Source organism: Aspergillus mulundensis (genome assembly GCF_003369625.1).
Source record: "Aspergillus mulundensis strain DSM 5745 chromosome Unknown scaffold_7, whole genome shotgun sequence".
NCBI lineage: Eukaryota > Fungi > Ascomycota > Eurotiomycetes > Eurotiales > Aspergillaceae > Aspergillus > Aspergillus mulundensis.
In genome coordinates, this window is record NW_020797895.1 from 1,813,057 (window position 1) to 1,828,788 (window position 15,732).

Genomic DNA, 15,732 nt, shown 5'->3' on the forward strand with positions numbered 1-15,732 from the left:
CAAATCTTCTCGAGCTCGCTCGTCGCTGTTGCCTTTACGGTCTCATCATCGTCAACGGCCTCAACACTACGTTATTTTCCAGAAATTGCTGATACAATCGCTCGTGTTCAACTTTACCGCTGGCCTCAACCTCGCCACGCTCCGCGGCAAAATGCCTCGACCGTTTCTTGGTCAGACAATTACTTAATCAAAGGTGGTTCGGACCAACGTTGGAATCGCTCAGAGCGTCAAGTGGAAGTGGGAAAAGCTCCTCCGAACAAGCCTGCAGCACCACCGCAGACGGGATGCCATTATCGGCTGCAGATCGAGGAATACCCGAGCAGTATTGACTTAACGGCACGTGCGCCCAGTGTCCCACTCTAGCAACATGTGTGTTGAAGCCTGGAAGCACTTTCAGGCCAACGGATATCCATAGGAATCTAGTGAGACTGAGCTGTTCATCGTGCGTTGTGGGAGCATTAGGTATATGTAAACCGGTGGGAACATTTGCCCTGCATCCTATGACCGCGTGGATAGTCCCGAGTCCCTTGGATACATTTCGCTTGTACTGTACGCGGCTTTTACACCCTGGACAATTCCCGAGTACTCCCATAGTTTACCAATGGCTCCATGAGAGTGCGTAGAGAAGTGGTGCGTTGTGCGTTCGTTATGTAGGGGCGTCTATGTAATGATGTGATGTTTGTATGCGAGAAGAATATCATGCACCGTTGAGCCACCGTTCATCCCTGGCGGTATTATATATATATCTATGATAAGAGATCAATAAGACCAACCATTACTCATGTAATAGGGCCGTGTAGCAGAATCCCGCCCAATAGCCCACTACAACTAGAAGCAGGCCTGGTTCTAGCGACAATGATAATCACTAACTGTCAGCGACTGGCCACAACCTGGAATGGATTACTGGAACTCGGTGTGCCCCGTCAATTGAATCCTATGATCTCAGTTCGGAGGCCCAGTAGGGAGTGAATTTATATATAGACGGCAACAACTACACGGAACTAAACCCAGACTGCTTCATCGGGCTTCATCTTCATGGTCTGACTGACTATGCCGAAAGGTCTCTAACTAACTAGAACATCAAGATCTAGCCGACGGCGACAGGAAAGAGCGAGGGCTATACGGTATGAGGAGAAATGGTAAAAGCCAACCCACCACTTCAGTCTCGACAAGAGCTATAGCCATGGTGACAAGCAACATGTTCCATACATGCGGCTTATGGGAGGTAGACCCAGTGGACGTAGCCTCACGTTCGGTCCTGGTGGTTGGCATGAGAACTATCTGCGTCGCTTCAAATTGCTCACCTTCCTTCAATCTCATGACTAGTTGCCCAGCCCACGCAGGATCATATGCATCGCCATCCACTCTATAAGGCTACTTTTTGATAGCAGGTAACACGGGATATTGCTGGCCATTGTCTGCTATGATGTACCCGTAACGTAAAGGTTTTATTAATGCTAGTAGCGTTAGCTTCTTGATCTATCTTCCAAATTCGAGTCTTTGATCCCGTTCTGGTACTTTGAAGTCTTGGACTCTTGGCAAGGGTCCCAAGAGCCAAGCACCTGCTATCTTACGGAGTAGTCCAGGGCGTGCGAATGAGGAGTTTCCATGACACATCGAATTGTTTGATGCCAAGGGATCGTCGAAGCCTATCGCGACGTCCTCTTACTTCGATTTTCCAAATGTCAGTTTCTATAGCGTGCAGGTGAGTATTCTAGCATCAATGGTCAAGTATCAGACTGCTGTTCAGTGTTTACCGTGGGAGTGTAAACTCAAAGACAAAGGCGACCCCTGCCTTGAGTTCCATGGATACCCCACAATCACGGACTCTGCAGGTACGGAGTGCAAGCTGGAGGCCTGGAGCAGACCCCAAGAGTCCAGAGGCGTCGAATGTCGATAAGAATGCCCAGTCCGTGGGGCGAATCGAGAAGCTAGATCTCTTCACCGAGTAGTTCAGCCTCGATCAGTCGATTTCTGCTGGAAGCCGAGACTGCTATCGAACGTAGGCATCGTACTAAGGCAGCCAGGGTGTGGCGGCGTGACCACGCTGATGGGATTTATCCACGTGGAGTGCATATTGCATACGGAGTAATATCTCCACAAAACTGGTCTCGAACGCCTCTTTGCGGAGATTCCATGGAGATATGTGTGCTTCAGCCTCGAAAGCCTTGCTTTTGAAGGGGAGTAATTCGGAGGAATTCGAATGTTGCACACCCGCGCCAAGGCACAATAACGCTGGACACGCGACAGAATAATACGGAGATGATCGAGGACAAGGACAAAACTCGGGACTCGTGTGCCTCTTCGGCCCCAGCCCCCGATGTTTGGGTCGGAGTTGGGCTCAGGCTTCAGCAGCCCGAGTGTTCCTACTCTGCCCGAGCGGCTGACGGACCATCGGGTGAAGCAGGAAGGGCAGCGGCGAAACCTGGCCGCTGTGATTGGCCAAGCTAGCTCTTATCACTGCTAAATCGGCATTTAAATTCTAGAAGCTCTAGCTTAGGTTAGACTCACGGCAAGGCCCCACAGTGGCGCTAGGGTGTTATCTACGCCCTATGATAACGGCCCAATGGTCGATGATTGGCATTACCGGAATGAATATGCTGATAAGCAGAGGCTGTGATGATGCAGCCATGAGGATGACTTGGGCTTAGGCGAGGGCTTGTAGCGACAAGAGCGCGCTGACGGCTTGTCGACTGCGGCTATCAGCTAGGTCTGATAGATTAAAGTAGCATCTGCATCTACCCCGTATCTACTCCGTATTAGGCCCAGGAACCGCCTCAAAAGCATAAATAGAAGTAGTAATTCCGCGCGAGGGCACAGAGAGGAGCGGTTTCGGCCCTGGAAGTCTGGTCCTTGCTTTGCCAAGGCGCACCCCGATGTCTGGGCGATCGAGCTGAATGCTCTATGGGCGATGCATCAGCTCAATTCTTAAAGTGAGGCTACTGTTGACTATCTCTTGGAAGTTGGTGATATCATGATTCGTGATGCCAAAGTCTGCTCTGCGAAGGAGGGCGACTATGGGCTACTATCACTATCGATCAACCTAAACTGGAGCCGATCCGGAGCAGTTTCATGAATCCACGGGGATTCCACAGTGGAATGAACGATTTGAACTGCTTGCCACTCTGATGGAGCATGGGCAGAAGGACGGAGTAGTGAGTGCCGGGGAGATGGAGTTTGCCACGAGGATGGGAATGATATATGGGGTCTGCGGCAGTCAATTGATTCTTGGATCCCTCCTGCATCCATTGGCCCTCATTTTCCGCGCCTCCCTCGGCTTCCTCGCCCTTTGAAGATTTGCTTTTTCTCCCTGGACGCCAAAGCCGAGTGAGACAGCTTGAAAGTTGAAACAGTCAGCTCGATCTCCAGACTCGACTAGCCCACGAGCCTAAAAGCCTGAAGGAAGACTAACGCGAACAAGAAGTGAAGAAGAACATTTTCTGGATCGGGTCCACTTGGCCGTCCCGTCGATCCTGAATCAATTACTATTTCGATTGCTCACTATCTTTTCTGTATCTCTCCTCCATTCTTGGCTCTTCTTTTATATACTCTGCCCTCCGCCCGTGGCGCTTACTTCTCCACACTCGGGACGTCCTCTATTTCTCTATCTCGACTGCCCACGTTGATCGAGGGCTCAGGACGTCTCTTCACGTACCTTCACCCGCACCACCTACTACGCTATCACCGCAGCCATGGCCTCCGAAGGCATGGCCCCCTTCACTCCCGAGTATGCCTCGTACAACTGGACAGGCGCTCCCTCGGATTACTCCAGCCTCGCCACGAACGAGCTGGGCGGAAACTCGAGTATGTGACGCGTCGGCCGCCATTGTCGCTTGAACGCTCTAACAGTTGTGCTTCTAGGGGTGGAAAATTTGAACAAATGGTACCAGGCCGGTGATCAGGCCTACATCATCGTCGCCTCGGCCATGGTTATGCTCATGGTTCCTGGTCTCGGTTTTCTTTACTCCGGTCTTGCTCGCCGCAAGTCAGCCCTCAGCATGATCTGGGCTTGCATGGGTTCAATGTGTGTTGTGACCTTCCAATGGTACTTCTGGGGTTACTCGCTCGCATTCTCTCCCACCGCTACAAATGGATACATTGGAAACCTGCGCAACTTCGGTCTGATGAAGGTTCTGGCGGATCCAAGCCCTGGGTCTCCTCTGGTTCCTAACCTCCTTTATGCCTTTTACCAGGTAATTACGGCCAGTTGCTTGTATGGTATAATGCTCGGCTGACAGACATAGATGCAATTCTGCGCCGTTACTGCTGCGATCATAATGGGTGCGGTCGCCGAACGTGGACGTCTTCTTCCCGCCATGGTCTTCACCTTCGTCTGGGCTACGATCGTCTACTGCCCCATCGCTTGCTGGGTATGGAATGTCAACGGCTGGGCTTTCAACTACGGTGTGCTGGATTACGCTGGTGGTGGTCCCGTCGAAATCTGCTCCGGTCTTTCGGCTCTCGCGTACTCGATGGTCCTCGGTCGTCGCCAGGAGCGCATGATGCTCAACTTCCGCCCTCACAACGTTTCCCTCATCCTGCTTGGCACAGTCTTCCTCTGGTTTGGCTGGCTTGGATTCAACGGTGGATCGTCTTTTGGTGCGAACATGCGTGCAACAATGGCCTGCTGGAACACGAACCTGACCGCTGCCTTTGGCGCGATTACCTGGGTTATTCTTGATTGGCGTCTGGCTCGCAAGTGGTCGATGGTCGGTTGGTGCTCCGGTACAATCTCCGGCCTTGTCGCTGCTACTCCTGCTTCCGGTTTCCTCCCTCCCTGGGCCAGTGTTGTCCTCGGTATTGTGACCGGCATCGTTTGCAACTACTCTACCAAGGGTACGCCAGTCATGTTTCCTGATACTATGAACACTCGCTAACATGACATATAGTCAAGTACTGGATCCGCATTGATGACTCCATGGATGTGTTTGCTGAGCACGGTGTCGCCGGTATCGTCGGTCTCATCTTCAACGCCTTCTTCGCAGACGACGCCATTGTTGGTCTAGACGGAGTCAACACCGGTTCCGAAATGGGTGGCTGGCTCATCCACAACTGGAAGCAGCTTTACATTCAGATCGCCTTTATTGTCGCCGCGTCAGCCTACTCGTTCGTTGTCTCTGCTATCGTCGCCTATGCCATCAATGCCATTCCCGGTCTCAAGCTCCGTGCCTCCGAGGAAGCCGAACTGCTTGGCATGGACGATGACCAGCTCGGTGAATTCGCCTACGACTACGTCGAGGTCCGCCGTGACTACCTTGCCTGGACCCCTCAGAAGCACGATCAACACGCGGACGGCCACGAGGTCCCAGCCGCTGCTCGCTACGGCATCGGCGAGCACAGCGAGATGATGCTCGACGGCGAGGCTCCCACAGGTGTAACCAACAGCCGCGGAAGCGAGATCTCAGGCGTACAAGAGATCAACGTCAAGGAAGAATCGCAACGGCCGGCGCCGCCGACCGACGCCGAGAAAGTCGCTCAGGCGCCTTGATCATCCTGTTTCCTTTCGTTCCTGATTTTAGCTTGCTTTTCTGCCCATTTTTGTTCCTGCCCGAGATATCCACTTTTGTTTTTGCTTTCTTCCTCCAACGACCCCCTGGCTGAGCCATTTTTTCTTCTAACGTACATTTATGTATTTCTGCCGCGCGTACATTATTCATGTCTAATTTGCTAGACCGTCAGGAGATTTTGATTCTCAGCAGGCGTTGCTCCCCCTTTTCCCCCTGTTTTTGAGCTCGCGCTATCAAAACGCCTCACGGAGCTTGGATTGGAAATTTATTACTGGGACTGATGTGATAAATTGTATATACTAATAAAGGAGGATGATCCTCTTTTCATCCATTATTGTTCATTTTATAATCTCGCTTGATTGAGTGGACATCCTGGGATCTAGATCTGTGATGATCTACGGTGCTATATTAGTTCTCAATAGACTGTAAAATTATTGAAACATAAGCTTCCACGTCCGAATGCTTGAGTGCTGTAGACCCATGGATAATAACCCATGGATAATAGATAGGGTGGTATCTACTACGGGATTATCTTCTCTAGACGTGCCGAAACCAATTATGTCCGGGAAACGAAACTCAAAGGAAACTCAAAGAAGACAACTATCGTCTCACCATCCCCCTAACCCTCCTCCTCTCATCCCCACTCAACTTATCAAGCACATCCGCCGTCTCTCCACCCCGCAACACATCATCCCACTCATCTTCATCCATCCCCATAACAAGAACTATCTGGAGGCACCGCCCGAAGGCTTCGCGGTGCTTGTATCTTCCCGAGACATTTGCTCCGCCAGAGCCATGGACGTCAACGCTAACCGCAGCACTGACGAGGCCGGCAACGTCGCGCTCTAGACGCGTTGCGCCGAGGGCGTTAACGCGGCCATGGTATGCCCAGAGGCGCTTTTCGAGCAGACGCGCCAGGTACGCGATCGTTATTGTTAGAAGGCGATCGAAGGCAGCGGGGTTTAGGATTCGGAGGATGGGTGCTAGAAGCTCCGTCCATGCGGTGCTGAAGCGGGGGCGGACTAGTTCGCGCGGTGAGTCGGGATCGTTCTCCGGGGGAATGGAGTCGGTGTCGGAGTATGACTCGAGGTCGGAGTGGTAGGTTGTTAATGGAGCGGTATCAGAGGCAGGTTGGTATTCGATGTCGCGGAAGGCGTCCGAGAGGACGGGGCGGAGGCGGTGTTTGATGATGTTGTTGAAGACGACTTGGATGCCGTCTGTGAGGAGGTCGGTGACCTTCGCCTCAAAGGTGGTGGAGAGCGAGCTGAGGGTTTGGGAGACTAGGGTTGCGTCTCTTGGGGATGGGAAGAGCGTGTGGAGTTGGTCGGTTTCTTCGACCTGCCCGTCTGGATGAGTGATGGTCTTCTTGGACTCGGTGATGTTTTGGATGATGCGTCGGATGTAGTCGACGGCGACGTCGAGGTTGTTGATCAGGACTAGGAAGGAGATGACGACGTGCTCTGGGGGAGAGGAACCCTGGTGGGCAGCCCGCGGATAGCACTCGTCGCGCATCTTGCGTTGGGTCATCCCGATGAAATCGGATCCCAGCACGCGTGATAAGGTAGGGACGACACTGGTGACGACAGCAATTTGCGACGTCGCCAGAGACTGCTGCAGAACCTTGTTGACGATATACATGATATCGTCAACTGCCGACGTAATATGGGGCGGATCTGCCTTTAATGGCCGCTGGGGGTTCAAAGTCAAGCCCGTGGGCTGCTCATCCAGCTGGAATGCCTTTTCAACTGATCGACGGAAGAAAAACGTTGTCATGGTGTTGAAGGGGGATATAAGCCGGTCCCCAATTTTCCTAGAAAGCGAAGATTCCTTCAGGAACTGGGGAAATTCGAACTTGTGCTCATCGTTGGCCTGCTAAAGTCAGTCTAGTTCGGTCACAGAGCTAGGAGACAAACATTGCATGTCTCGGCTAGGAAGCGGGTGTAAAGTGACCATCGGCCTAGCATGACAGTCATTTCATTCAACAACCCGTCTATCTCTTTCATGTCTACACCTTCGTCCTCCGCGCTTTGTTGGGTGGCCAAAGTGTTTGATGGCGTTGCAGTACGCTGTGGTGGGAGAAAGCTCTGCACTAGAAAGATAAACGCGTATGATTTGATGTCCATCAACTTGCGGTCAATATGCCGCTCGTCGCTCCAGGTGTCGAGAACAATTCCGCCTTGTACATCCGCTTCCAGCTGCAAGCGCTCAATCACCCTGTTCATCTTCCGTGGACCATAGTGACGTTCGACAAGCCCTCCATGGCCGTCAATAATCTGCGCGATATGCTCGAATAATTTGGTGAGCGTATTGGCATAGAAAAAACTATCCTGCTGCCCATTTCCTGTATTGAGATTCGACCGCGCTTTCGCTGCCACGCCCTGACAGACATATCGTCCGTAAACATCTAGCCCAACCTCCGAGCGCCCAATCAACGGGAACAATTTGAAGAACCGTGTGATCTTAGCTCCATTGCTCTCCTTGACAGCTTTGTCGAACTCGCGCAGAAACAGCCCACATAGCGACTCGGCCGCATTGTCCAGTGTCACATTCGGGGGGTCCGGAACCTCCGCGGTAGGCACCATCTCCGCCGCAAAGGCGCCCTGAACCACTTCCGACGGCACCTTGGCTGCGCGATCCAAATAGCTAGCTGCTCTCTCCCAGTCCTGGGGCGCCCCCATGGAGCCTGCGACACCTAGTACACATGCTTTCAACTCCGAGACTTGCTCGACAACCTCCAAGGTGTCCTTGACCCTTGACTGCTCCAAATCCAAACGTCGAACAGCACTGGAGATGCGGTCTGCGGTTGCGGCGGCCCCGGCGAGCATGCCATTGCTGATTGCTCGCGTGGTGCTGGTTTGGGAGCCGAGGTGGGCGCGGAGAATATCCAAGCGGCCTAATTCGCGCGAGAAGTCTTTCTGCGAGGCGACGAGGGCATCTAGACGAGCTGTTACGGCGGCCTCTTGCTCGTGCAGGTGGGTCAGGGTAGCCTTGATCTCGGCGACAGAGTTGGCATTGTAGATGTCGGAGGGGGAAGTAGACTTCGGATCTTGTGTCGTTGGCGGAGTCACTGGGTGTCCATTGACAGCGGTTATTGTGGGATTGGACATTCTCCCAGCAGCCGCGGCAACTGATACAGGCTGCAATGTCAACAATGGGATACATAGAGGGGATTGTTTCCCCGGGGAGATCAAGCAATGTGGCAGAAGCCCAAGGCGGTGAATCCGCGGTCTTTATTCGAGATCTTGGGTACGACATCCATCAATCTGGACTCTGGAGGCTTGAATGGTCTAGATAAAAGCTGTTTCAGAGTCAGATACTGCGATCGCAAATACGGTATGCTGTTTGCAGCTGGAGCAACGCCGAGAACCAGGAGCCAAACCCCAGTGTCAACGTACCTACGTGATGCCTCAGGCAGATTCCGCGATTGGCAAAATTAAACGTCATACAGATATTGACATCTATCTAATAATTGGCAACAAGAAAATTTGAACATCTAAACCTAATTTCGGAGACTTATTTGGCAGACTCTCTTGCTGCGATTTCGCCGCCACAATCGGGCGCCGCTGCAGAGCCAGACACCAGAACGCCAGGCCCAAGTCTGGTCGTCGTCGCAATATGGGCAATGAATCGTCCACAATCGTAGACGAGAAAACTCCGCCTTCGGTGCTAGAAGCCCGCACCGTGGATGCAGTCGCAAAGTATGTCCGGGAGAAGCCAGTACGGCAAGTGGTCGTGATGGTATGTCTGTGTCTCAGCTGCCCCCCGCATTGATAGCTAACGCTATATCTAGGTCGGAGCGGGCATCAGCACGTCAGCCGGTATTCCTGATTTCCGTTCGCCAGATACTGGTATATACTCGAACCTTATCCATTTGGATCTACCGGATCCCGAAGCAGTTTTCGACATAAGCTTCTTCAGACAGAACCCTAAGCCGTTCTACGCTTTGGCGAGGGAGCTGGCACCAGGACAGTACAGGCCTACCATTGCTCATTCATTCGTAAAGCTCCTCTACGACAAGGGAAAGCTTTTGAAGCATTTCACACAGAACATCGACTGCTTGGAACGGTTGGCCGGCGTGCCGGGTGACATGATTGTTGAAGCTCACGGAAGCTTCGCGACCCAGCGCTGCATTGACTGTAAAGCAGCCTATCCGGAGGAATTGATGAAGGAGGCGATTGCAAAAGGGGAGGTGCCATATTGCGCCGAGTGTCAAGGGCTAGTGAAGCCAGATATTGTCTTCTTCGGGGAAGCATTACCCTCGTCCTTTTTTGACAACCGAGAGCTCCCTGAAACGGCCGACCTTTGCATAGTCATGGGCACGAGTCTGTCTGTGCAGCCGTTTGCTAGCCTTCCCTCGTTTGTTGCGGATGGCGTGCCGCGCGTGCTCATCAATCGGGAGCGGGTCGGTGGAATGGGCTCTCGTCCGGACGACGTGCTCATTCTAGATGACTGTGATAACGGAGTAAGAAAGCTAGCACGGGCACTAGGATGGGAAGAGGAGCTAAAACAATTGTGGGAAGAGGTCAATCCGAACAAAAAGTCGCGCGAGGAAGAATTAGAATCCCCTCAGACGCGCGAAGAGCGGCTTGAGAGTGAGATCAGCCGGTTGACCGCGGAGGTAGACAAAACTCTAGAGATTTCTGACGCTTACCAGAGGCGTGTCAGGGAGCGTTTAGAGGATGAGACACGCTCTTCATCGGAGAGCAATGGAACGGGACTGGCTCACGTTTTCCCGCATCTGGCAAAAAAATAGAACCGCAAAGATGTCGAAAGTGGCGTCGGGAGATTACTCTGTTAACTCTGACATGATAGAGACACGCAACTAATGAGGTACGAGTACATAAAGGATCAAATTAAAGAATTACTAGATCATTGGTTCTAGCCGGCAGTCAAGTCGCCTACCTATTGTTTTCCAGCCGGGTCAAGCGCATTCCAAGCCATAAGAAAGGCCCTGTTCAGCGCCCAGCAATCCCATTGGATGCTTTCGAGGCAAAGAGGAAGGCCAACAGGGGCAATTTTGTCGACGAAGCCCTAATAAGTCAGCGACAGTGATATCTTGGCAGAAGAGCCAACTTACGGCATTCTCTGTAAAGATGCGATTGAATCCATCCCGAATGTTATTTCTCAGGCCTTTGTCGAAGTCATCAGCATCGTCGGCGAGGTCGTTGTACAGTTTAATGCTTGTCAGAGCGAACTGCCGCTGGAGTTAGCGCGCTAATCATGACACATGCTTATAACAAGCCCAAGTAATCATACCGTGTGATACGCCTGGCAGATGCTGAATTGGACAGCTTCATCACAAGAACTGGGAAATGGCTGGATGGAGCTTTGGCCCGGGGCTGTTATGGTATTGTAGAAGACAACAACTTCCTAGATATGCCATTAGTGTATGCTTTGGACACCAGCATGGACATGAAAGCATACAGCTAGAGTGATGTTCGCTTCATCCTCGTCGGATCTGTCCAGCAGGATGGAGGTTCCATGCAAGCCAAGGTCGAGTTGGAGGAGGCGGTTAAGGATCGAGGCCTCAATGGTGACTTCGGCTGAGGCTGAGGCTATGAAAGCCAGGATAAAGAGAAAGACAAAGTTCAACTTCAACATGTCGATACTACTCTATGGGGATGAGGATGTAGTGGTGGGGAGGGGTAAAGGCTACCTGAAGCCCAGTATATATACAGTTCGGAACTCATCTCCATTGCGAGGAAGTATGTTCCGTGGAACTGAGATACAGAGTTGAGCTTCTTTACATGCATAATTAATTAGGCGTGATATTATAAACCAGGGCGATCATGCTTGGCTCTGGACTGACAGCTCCGTCCAATGATGCCACATGATGTCAGTGAGCCGACACACAACTGATCCAGTGTACACAATGCACTCCACGTACACAATTCGATGTGGATATGACCTGGAAGGCCCGCGGGCAAGAAGCAGACCAATTGATGAAAAACAAAATGACAGACACCGTCAGACGAAGAGATAGACTACTCTGGAGTGGAAGCGTATCTGGTGACCGGTGACGGTGAGTGTGGGGTTGCTATGCCTGGATCCAGACCCTCACCTCAACAGACTCCCCCACTCCCACTCGACCTCAAGAGGGCTAACCGTCATCATATTTATCTGCCCCTTCCTTTCCTCCACTTTCTCTTGCTTCTCGTTTCTCTACCCCCTTCCATCCAATCCCCTCCTGTTCATTTATCTCTTATAATAACCTCTTCAAAAATGGTCGGAGTTGGTCCCAAACGCCGTCCCTCCCGCAGGGGTACGTGACCCCTCATGGATACTCAAGTCAACCCCCAATCGTATTGACCGTGCGCAGGGTCCATGACCGACGTGCCCCAGAATGTCCTTGAACAGATCAAGCTTTTTGAAGAAATCTTCACCGTCGACACTGCGGCACTGAAGAAGGTTGTCGACCACTTCATCAAGGAGCTGACAAAGGGTAAGTGACATGGGTCTGACAGGATTTGAACAACACTAAGCAAGGGACAATTAGGTCTTACTGTCGAAGGCGGGAACATCGTAAGTCTCTAGCAATGCAGTCTGCGTTTGCAGTCTAACGACACAGCCCATGAACGTCACCTGGGTCCTAGGATTTCCCGATGGCGACGAGAAGGGCACATTCCTGGCCCTCGACATGGGCGGTACCAACCTGCGTGTTTGTGAGATTACCCTCACCCACGAGAAAGGCGGATTCGACATCATCCAGTCTAAGTACCGAATGCCCGAGGAGCTGAAGACCGGCGAGGCGGAGGAGTTGTGGGAATACATCGTCGACTGCGTGGAGCAGTTCATAAAGTCGCACCACGAGGGCCAGAACCTGTCCAAGCTGCCCCTGGGTTTCACCTTCTCCTATCCGGCCACACAGGACTACATCGACCACGGAGTTCTCCAGCGCTGGACCAAGGGTTTCGACATTGATGGAGTCGAGGGCAAAGATGTGGTCCCTCCCCTCGAGAAGGTCTTCAAAGAAAGGGTATGGACTTTTATCAATTCCGAAGTTACATCTGCTGACCTTTACTACAGGGCCTTCCCATCAAGGTCGCTGCCTTGATTAACGACACAACCGGAACTCTCATCGCCTCTTCTTACACAGACTCCGAGATGAAGATTGGCTGCATTTTCGGCACCGGTGTCAACGCCGCATACATGGAGGACGCCGGTTCTATACCGAAGTTGGCCCATATGAATTTGCCCCCGGACATGCCCGTTGCGATCAACTGCGAGTACGGTGCGTTTGACAATGAGCATATTGTCCTACCGCTCACCAAGTACGACCACATTATCGACCGCGATTCACCTCGCCCCGGCCAGCAGGCTTTCGAGAAGATGACTGCTGGTCTGTACCTTGGCGAAATCTTCCGCCTGGCCTTGGTAGATATTTTGGACAACCAGCCCGGTCTAATCTTCAAGGACCAGGATACCTCGCAGTTGCGGATCCCATACTTGCTTGATTCCTCCTTCCCTGCCGCAATTGAAGAAGACCCCTACGAGAACCTGCTTGAAACAGCAGACCTTGTTCAAAGCAAGCTCAAGATTACAGCGACGCGCTCAGAGCTCGAATTGATGCGCCGTCTTGCCGAGTTAATCGGTACCCGGGCTGCTCGCCTATCCGCCTGTGGTGTTGCCGCCATCTGCAAGAAGAAGAACATTGAGTCCTGCCACGTCGGAGCCGATGGCTCGGTCTTCACAAAATACCCGCACTTCAAGGCCCGCGGTGCCCAGGCCCTGCGCGAAATCCTGGACTGGGCCCCTAACGAGAAGGACAAGGTGACAATCCATGCTGCCGAGGATGGATCTGGTGTCGGCGCAGCACTTATCGCCGCCTTAACCCTGAAGCGTGTTGCCGCCGGCAACACAGCTGGTATCCGTAACGCGCAGGACATGTTGGCTCTGTGTTGATTAGGTGCACACATTTTAAAGTGGCGCTGGTTAGAGTTTGGATGGATTGGTTGATAACGACATAATACGGGTGTTATGATTGATAGCGAGGGGCGGAATTACCTAGAGTTGAAATTTTGGGACGTAAAGTAGATCTACAGTGCCGGAACCTGCGAGGCTTCATGATTCAGCCATCGCATGCAGATAGTTGGTCCTAGACATGGCTAGACATGTTAGACGAATTATACAGATATCTTAAATCATTAATTTTGGCATAAGTCCTCTTTGATTCGTATGTACTAGGGCTCAGTGCACAGTGATACAATCAAGCGACCTATATAGCACTACACTAGTCTATCCCTGGATCTGCCACAACCGAATCTTGCCCCGATCATTACCAACAGCCAGATACTCCGAGTTCGGCGAGATGGCCACAGATGTGACACGTCCCAACGGTGTGCTCTGCGTCGGCCAGTTACGATACACAGTGCAGTCTGGTAAGTGCACCAAACGCAGCGCGTCCTTCTTAACCTCGCTAGCCATGGCAAGGAACTGCCCGTCCGGCGCAAACTCGATATGGCTGATAGAGGTCACAAGTTGGTCAAGCGCACGCACGGGCTCGGGGTTTCGAGGAATAGTGGTGGATGTGTCACCATTCGAGGAGAGGAGGGAAGCGTAGGACGCTGCCCACTGCGCGCGGTCATAGACGTTGACAATGCCCGATCTACTTCCGATAGCGACCCAGCGGTCCCCACCTAGAGCGTCTTGCTCAGTTGAGCCGCCGAGACGAAGAACGGTTGTGCCAACGCCACCGGCATCCTTCCAGCGCGCGACGATGCGATTAAGCTGCGCATCCCACTCAGACACCTCGCCGTTCAGGTTGACAGCCGTGAGACCCTGGCCATTAGACCACCAGGCAAAGTCCGCTATGCCGCCGCGGCCGTCGACGCGCACCTGTGCTGTCCATTGCGCTGTCACGGTGCTGTGAATGTTAATGACGCCGCCACCCTTGCGGGTTGAGCCGATTATACCGATGAAGCGGCCGCAGGGGGAGAGCTTGAAGTGCTCCATTGACTTCTGTTCCTCGCGGCGGTCGGCGGACCCGTTGATCTTGTCGACTTTACCGCTGTTGAGATTCCAGATGTGGTAATAGCGACGGCGGCCCGAGGCGTAGATTTGGTGTCCATCTGGAGAGAAGGTGGAGGTGCTGATGGGAGTTTGGCGGATGTGGAGGGATGTTAGAAGTGGGTGGGGGCTTGGAGCGTCCGGGGCGACGTGATGGATGAAGAGCGTTGATGCTGGACCTGAGGAGAGAATTAATGGGTAGTGAGGGTGGAAGGTGAGCGAGCTGACAGCGGACTGTGGCGCACGTTAGTTCCGTATGAGAAGAGAGTGATGCTCGCTGGTAGCACTTACCGGCTGGTCCTTTCCAATATCCTTTAGTCGTTGAATGCCAATGACTTCCTTGCGCAGCTTCGGCCGACCGCCTGTTGAGTTTGTGGTTTCAGTCTTTGTGAAATCAATACTCTGAAGAAGCTTCGCCAGCGGCTGCGCGGACATCCCTTCCTCCTCATCTGTATCCATCTCTTCCACACAATCAGAGTCATCTTCTTCCCCGTCCGTCTGCTTGTTCAACTTCGGGTTCGCCCAGTCGGGGATCGGATGAAGCTGCAGATACTGCCGGCGTAGTCGCCGAATGTACTCTTTTCCACTGATGATGTCCTCCGACTCGTTGATACGCAATTTTCTCAGCCTGTTGTTTCCAGCTAGCGAAACCGTAATGCGCTCATCGTCGCTATCGTGCCACAATGGGGGGAGTTCATCAAGGTTCTCGCCTTCGCTCTCAGCCTCGGCGGGTGTAGCAGAGGGCTCGAGTTCCGTAGATACAGGTCCGGCGCCAGAATCAAGGAAGAAAAGCTGCAACATCGTTAGCAGCGCTAATTTTTGATATAGTAAGCATGTACAAACACACATCTGCGTCGTCAAGCTCGTCCAAATCCTCATCCTCCAGGACTTCATCCGCTTCATCTGCGCTTTCATCGGAAACTGTCGTGAGGGCTAACGAGTTGTAGTCCCGCCCATCCTTTAATGCGCTCTGAAACCCGTCGCCGTCACCAAAGAGTAGGCTTTCCAGCTTCTTCTCGGTCTCATCTTTTTCGAGAACTTGCTCCCCATGGTTGTCCTTTTGTTTATGCGCCGCTTTGGCCATTGTGTCATCAGTTATGAATTTGCAAGCCCAATACAATCAGGAAGAGGCCCCGCAACAAAGATAAGAGAGAAAAGCAGACTGAAATCACATCTACTGAAGTCGGAGGGTCCGTCCAAAATAATTTTTCTTCCAGGA

The 15,732-nt window shown here is 52.5% G+C and overlaps 6 protein-coding genes across 6 annotated transcripts; 3 read left to right on the forward strand and 3 right to left on the reverse strand.

Moving 5' to 3' along the window:
• Positions 1–3,692: 3,692 nt before the first annotated feature.
• Positions 3,693–5,488, forward strand: DSM5745_07372 (ammonium transporter; the record flags this gene model as incomplete). Its single annotated transcript, XM_026749388.1, has 4 exons — positions 3,693–3,804; positions 3,862–4,193; positions 4,245–4,836; positions 4,890–5,488. The coding sequence occupies 4 exons, from the start codon at positions 3,693–3,695 to the stop codon at positions 5,486–5,488; spliced, it is 1,635 nt and encodes a 544-aa protein (XP_026602478.1).
• A 619-nt stretch (positions 5,489–6,107) lies between these two features.
• Positions 6,108–8,614, reverse strand: DSM5745_07373 (Golgi transport complex subunit COG4; the record flags this gene model as incomplete). The annotated part of the gene is made up of 2 exons (XM_026749389.1): positions 6,108–7,376; positions 7,421–8,614. 2 exons carry the CDS (start codon positions 8,612–8,614, stop codon positions 6,108–6,110), a joined length of 2,463 nt encoding a protein of 820 aa, XP_026602479.1.
• Positions 8,615–9,122: 508 nt separating this feature from the next.
• Positions 9,123–10,260, forward strand: DSM5745_07374 (SIR2 family NAD-dependent protein deacylase; the record flags this gene model as incomplete). The annotated part of the gene is made up of 2 exons (XM_026749390.1): positions 9,123–9,245; positions 9,298–10,260. 2 exons carry the CDS (start codon positions 9,123–9,125, stop codon positions 10,258–10,260), a joined length of 1,086 nt encoding a protein of 361 aa, XP_026602480.1.
• Positions 10,261–10,409: 149 nt separating this feature from the next.
• Positions 10,410–11,108, reverse strand: DSM5745_07375 (uncharacterized protein; the record flags this gene model as incomplete). The annotated part of the gene is made up of 4 exons (XM_026749391.1): positions 10,410–10,538; positions 10,585–10,701; positions 10,764–10,877; positions 10,932–11,108. 4 exons carry the CDS (start codon positions 11,106–11,108, stop codon positions 10,410–10,412), a joined length of 537 nt encoding a protein of 178 aa, XP_026602481.1.
• A 621-nt stretch (positions 11,109–11,729) lies between these two features.
• On the forward strand, positions 11,730–13,409 carry DSM5745_07376 (putative hexokinase Kxk; the record flags this gene model as incomplete). Its single annotated transcript, XM_026749392.1, has 5 exons — positions 11,730–11,769; positions 11,827–11,949; positions 12,004–12,029; positions 12,076–12,483; positions 12,534–13,409. The coding sequence occupies 5 exons, from the start codon at positions 11,730–11,732 to the stop codon at positions 13,407–13,409; spliced, it is 1,473 nt and encodes a 490-aa protein (XP_026602482.1).
• Positions 13,410–13,742: 333 nt separating this feature from the next.
• Positions 13,743–15,597, reverse strand: DSM5745_07377 (WD40 repeat domain-containing protein; the record flags this gene model as incomplete). The annotated part of the gene is made up of 3 exons (XM_026749393.1): positions 13,743–14,747; positions 14,805–15,305; positions 15,361–15,597. 3 exons carry the CDS (start codon positions 15,595–15,597, stop codon positions 13,743–13,745), a joined length of 1,743 nt encoding a protein of 580 aa, XP_026602483.1.
• Between the last annotated feature and the right edge of the window lie 135 nt (positions 15,598–15,732).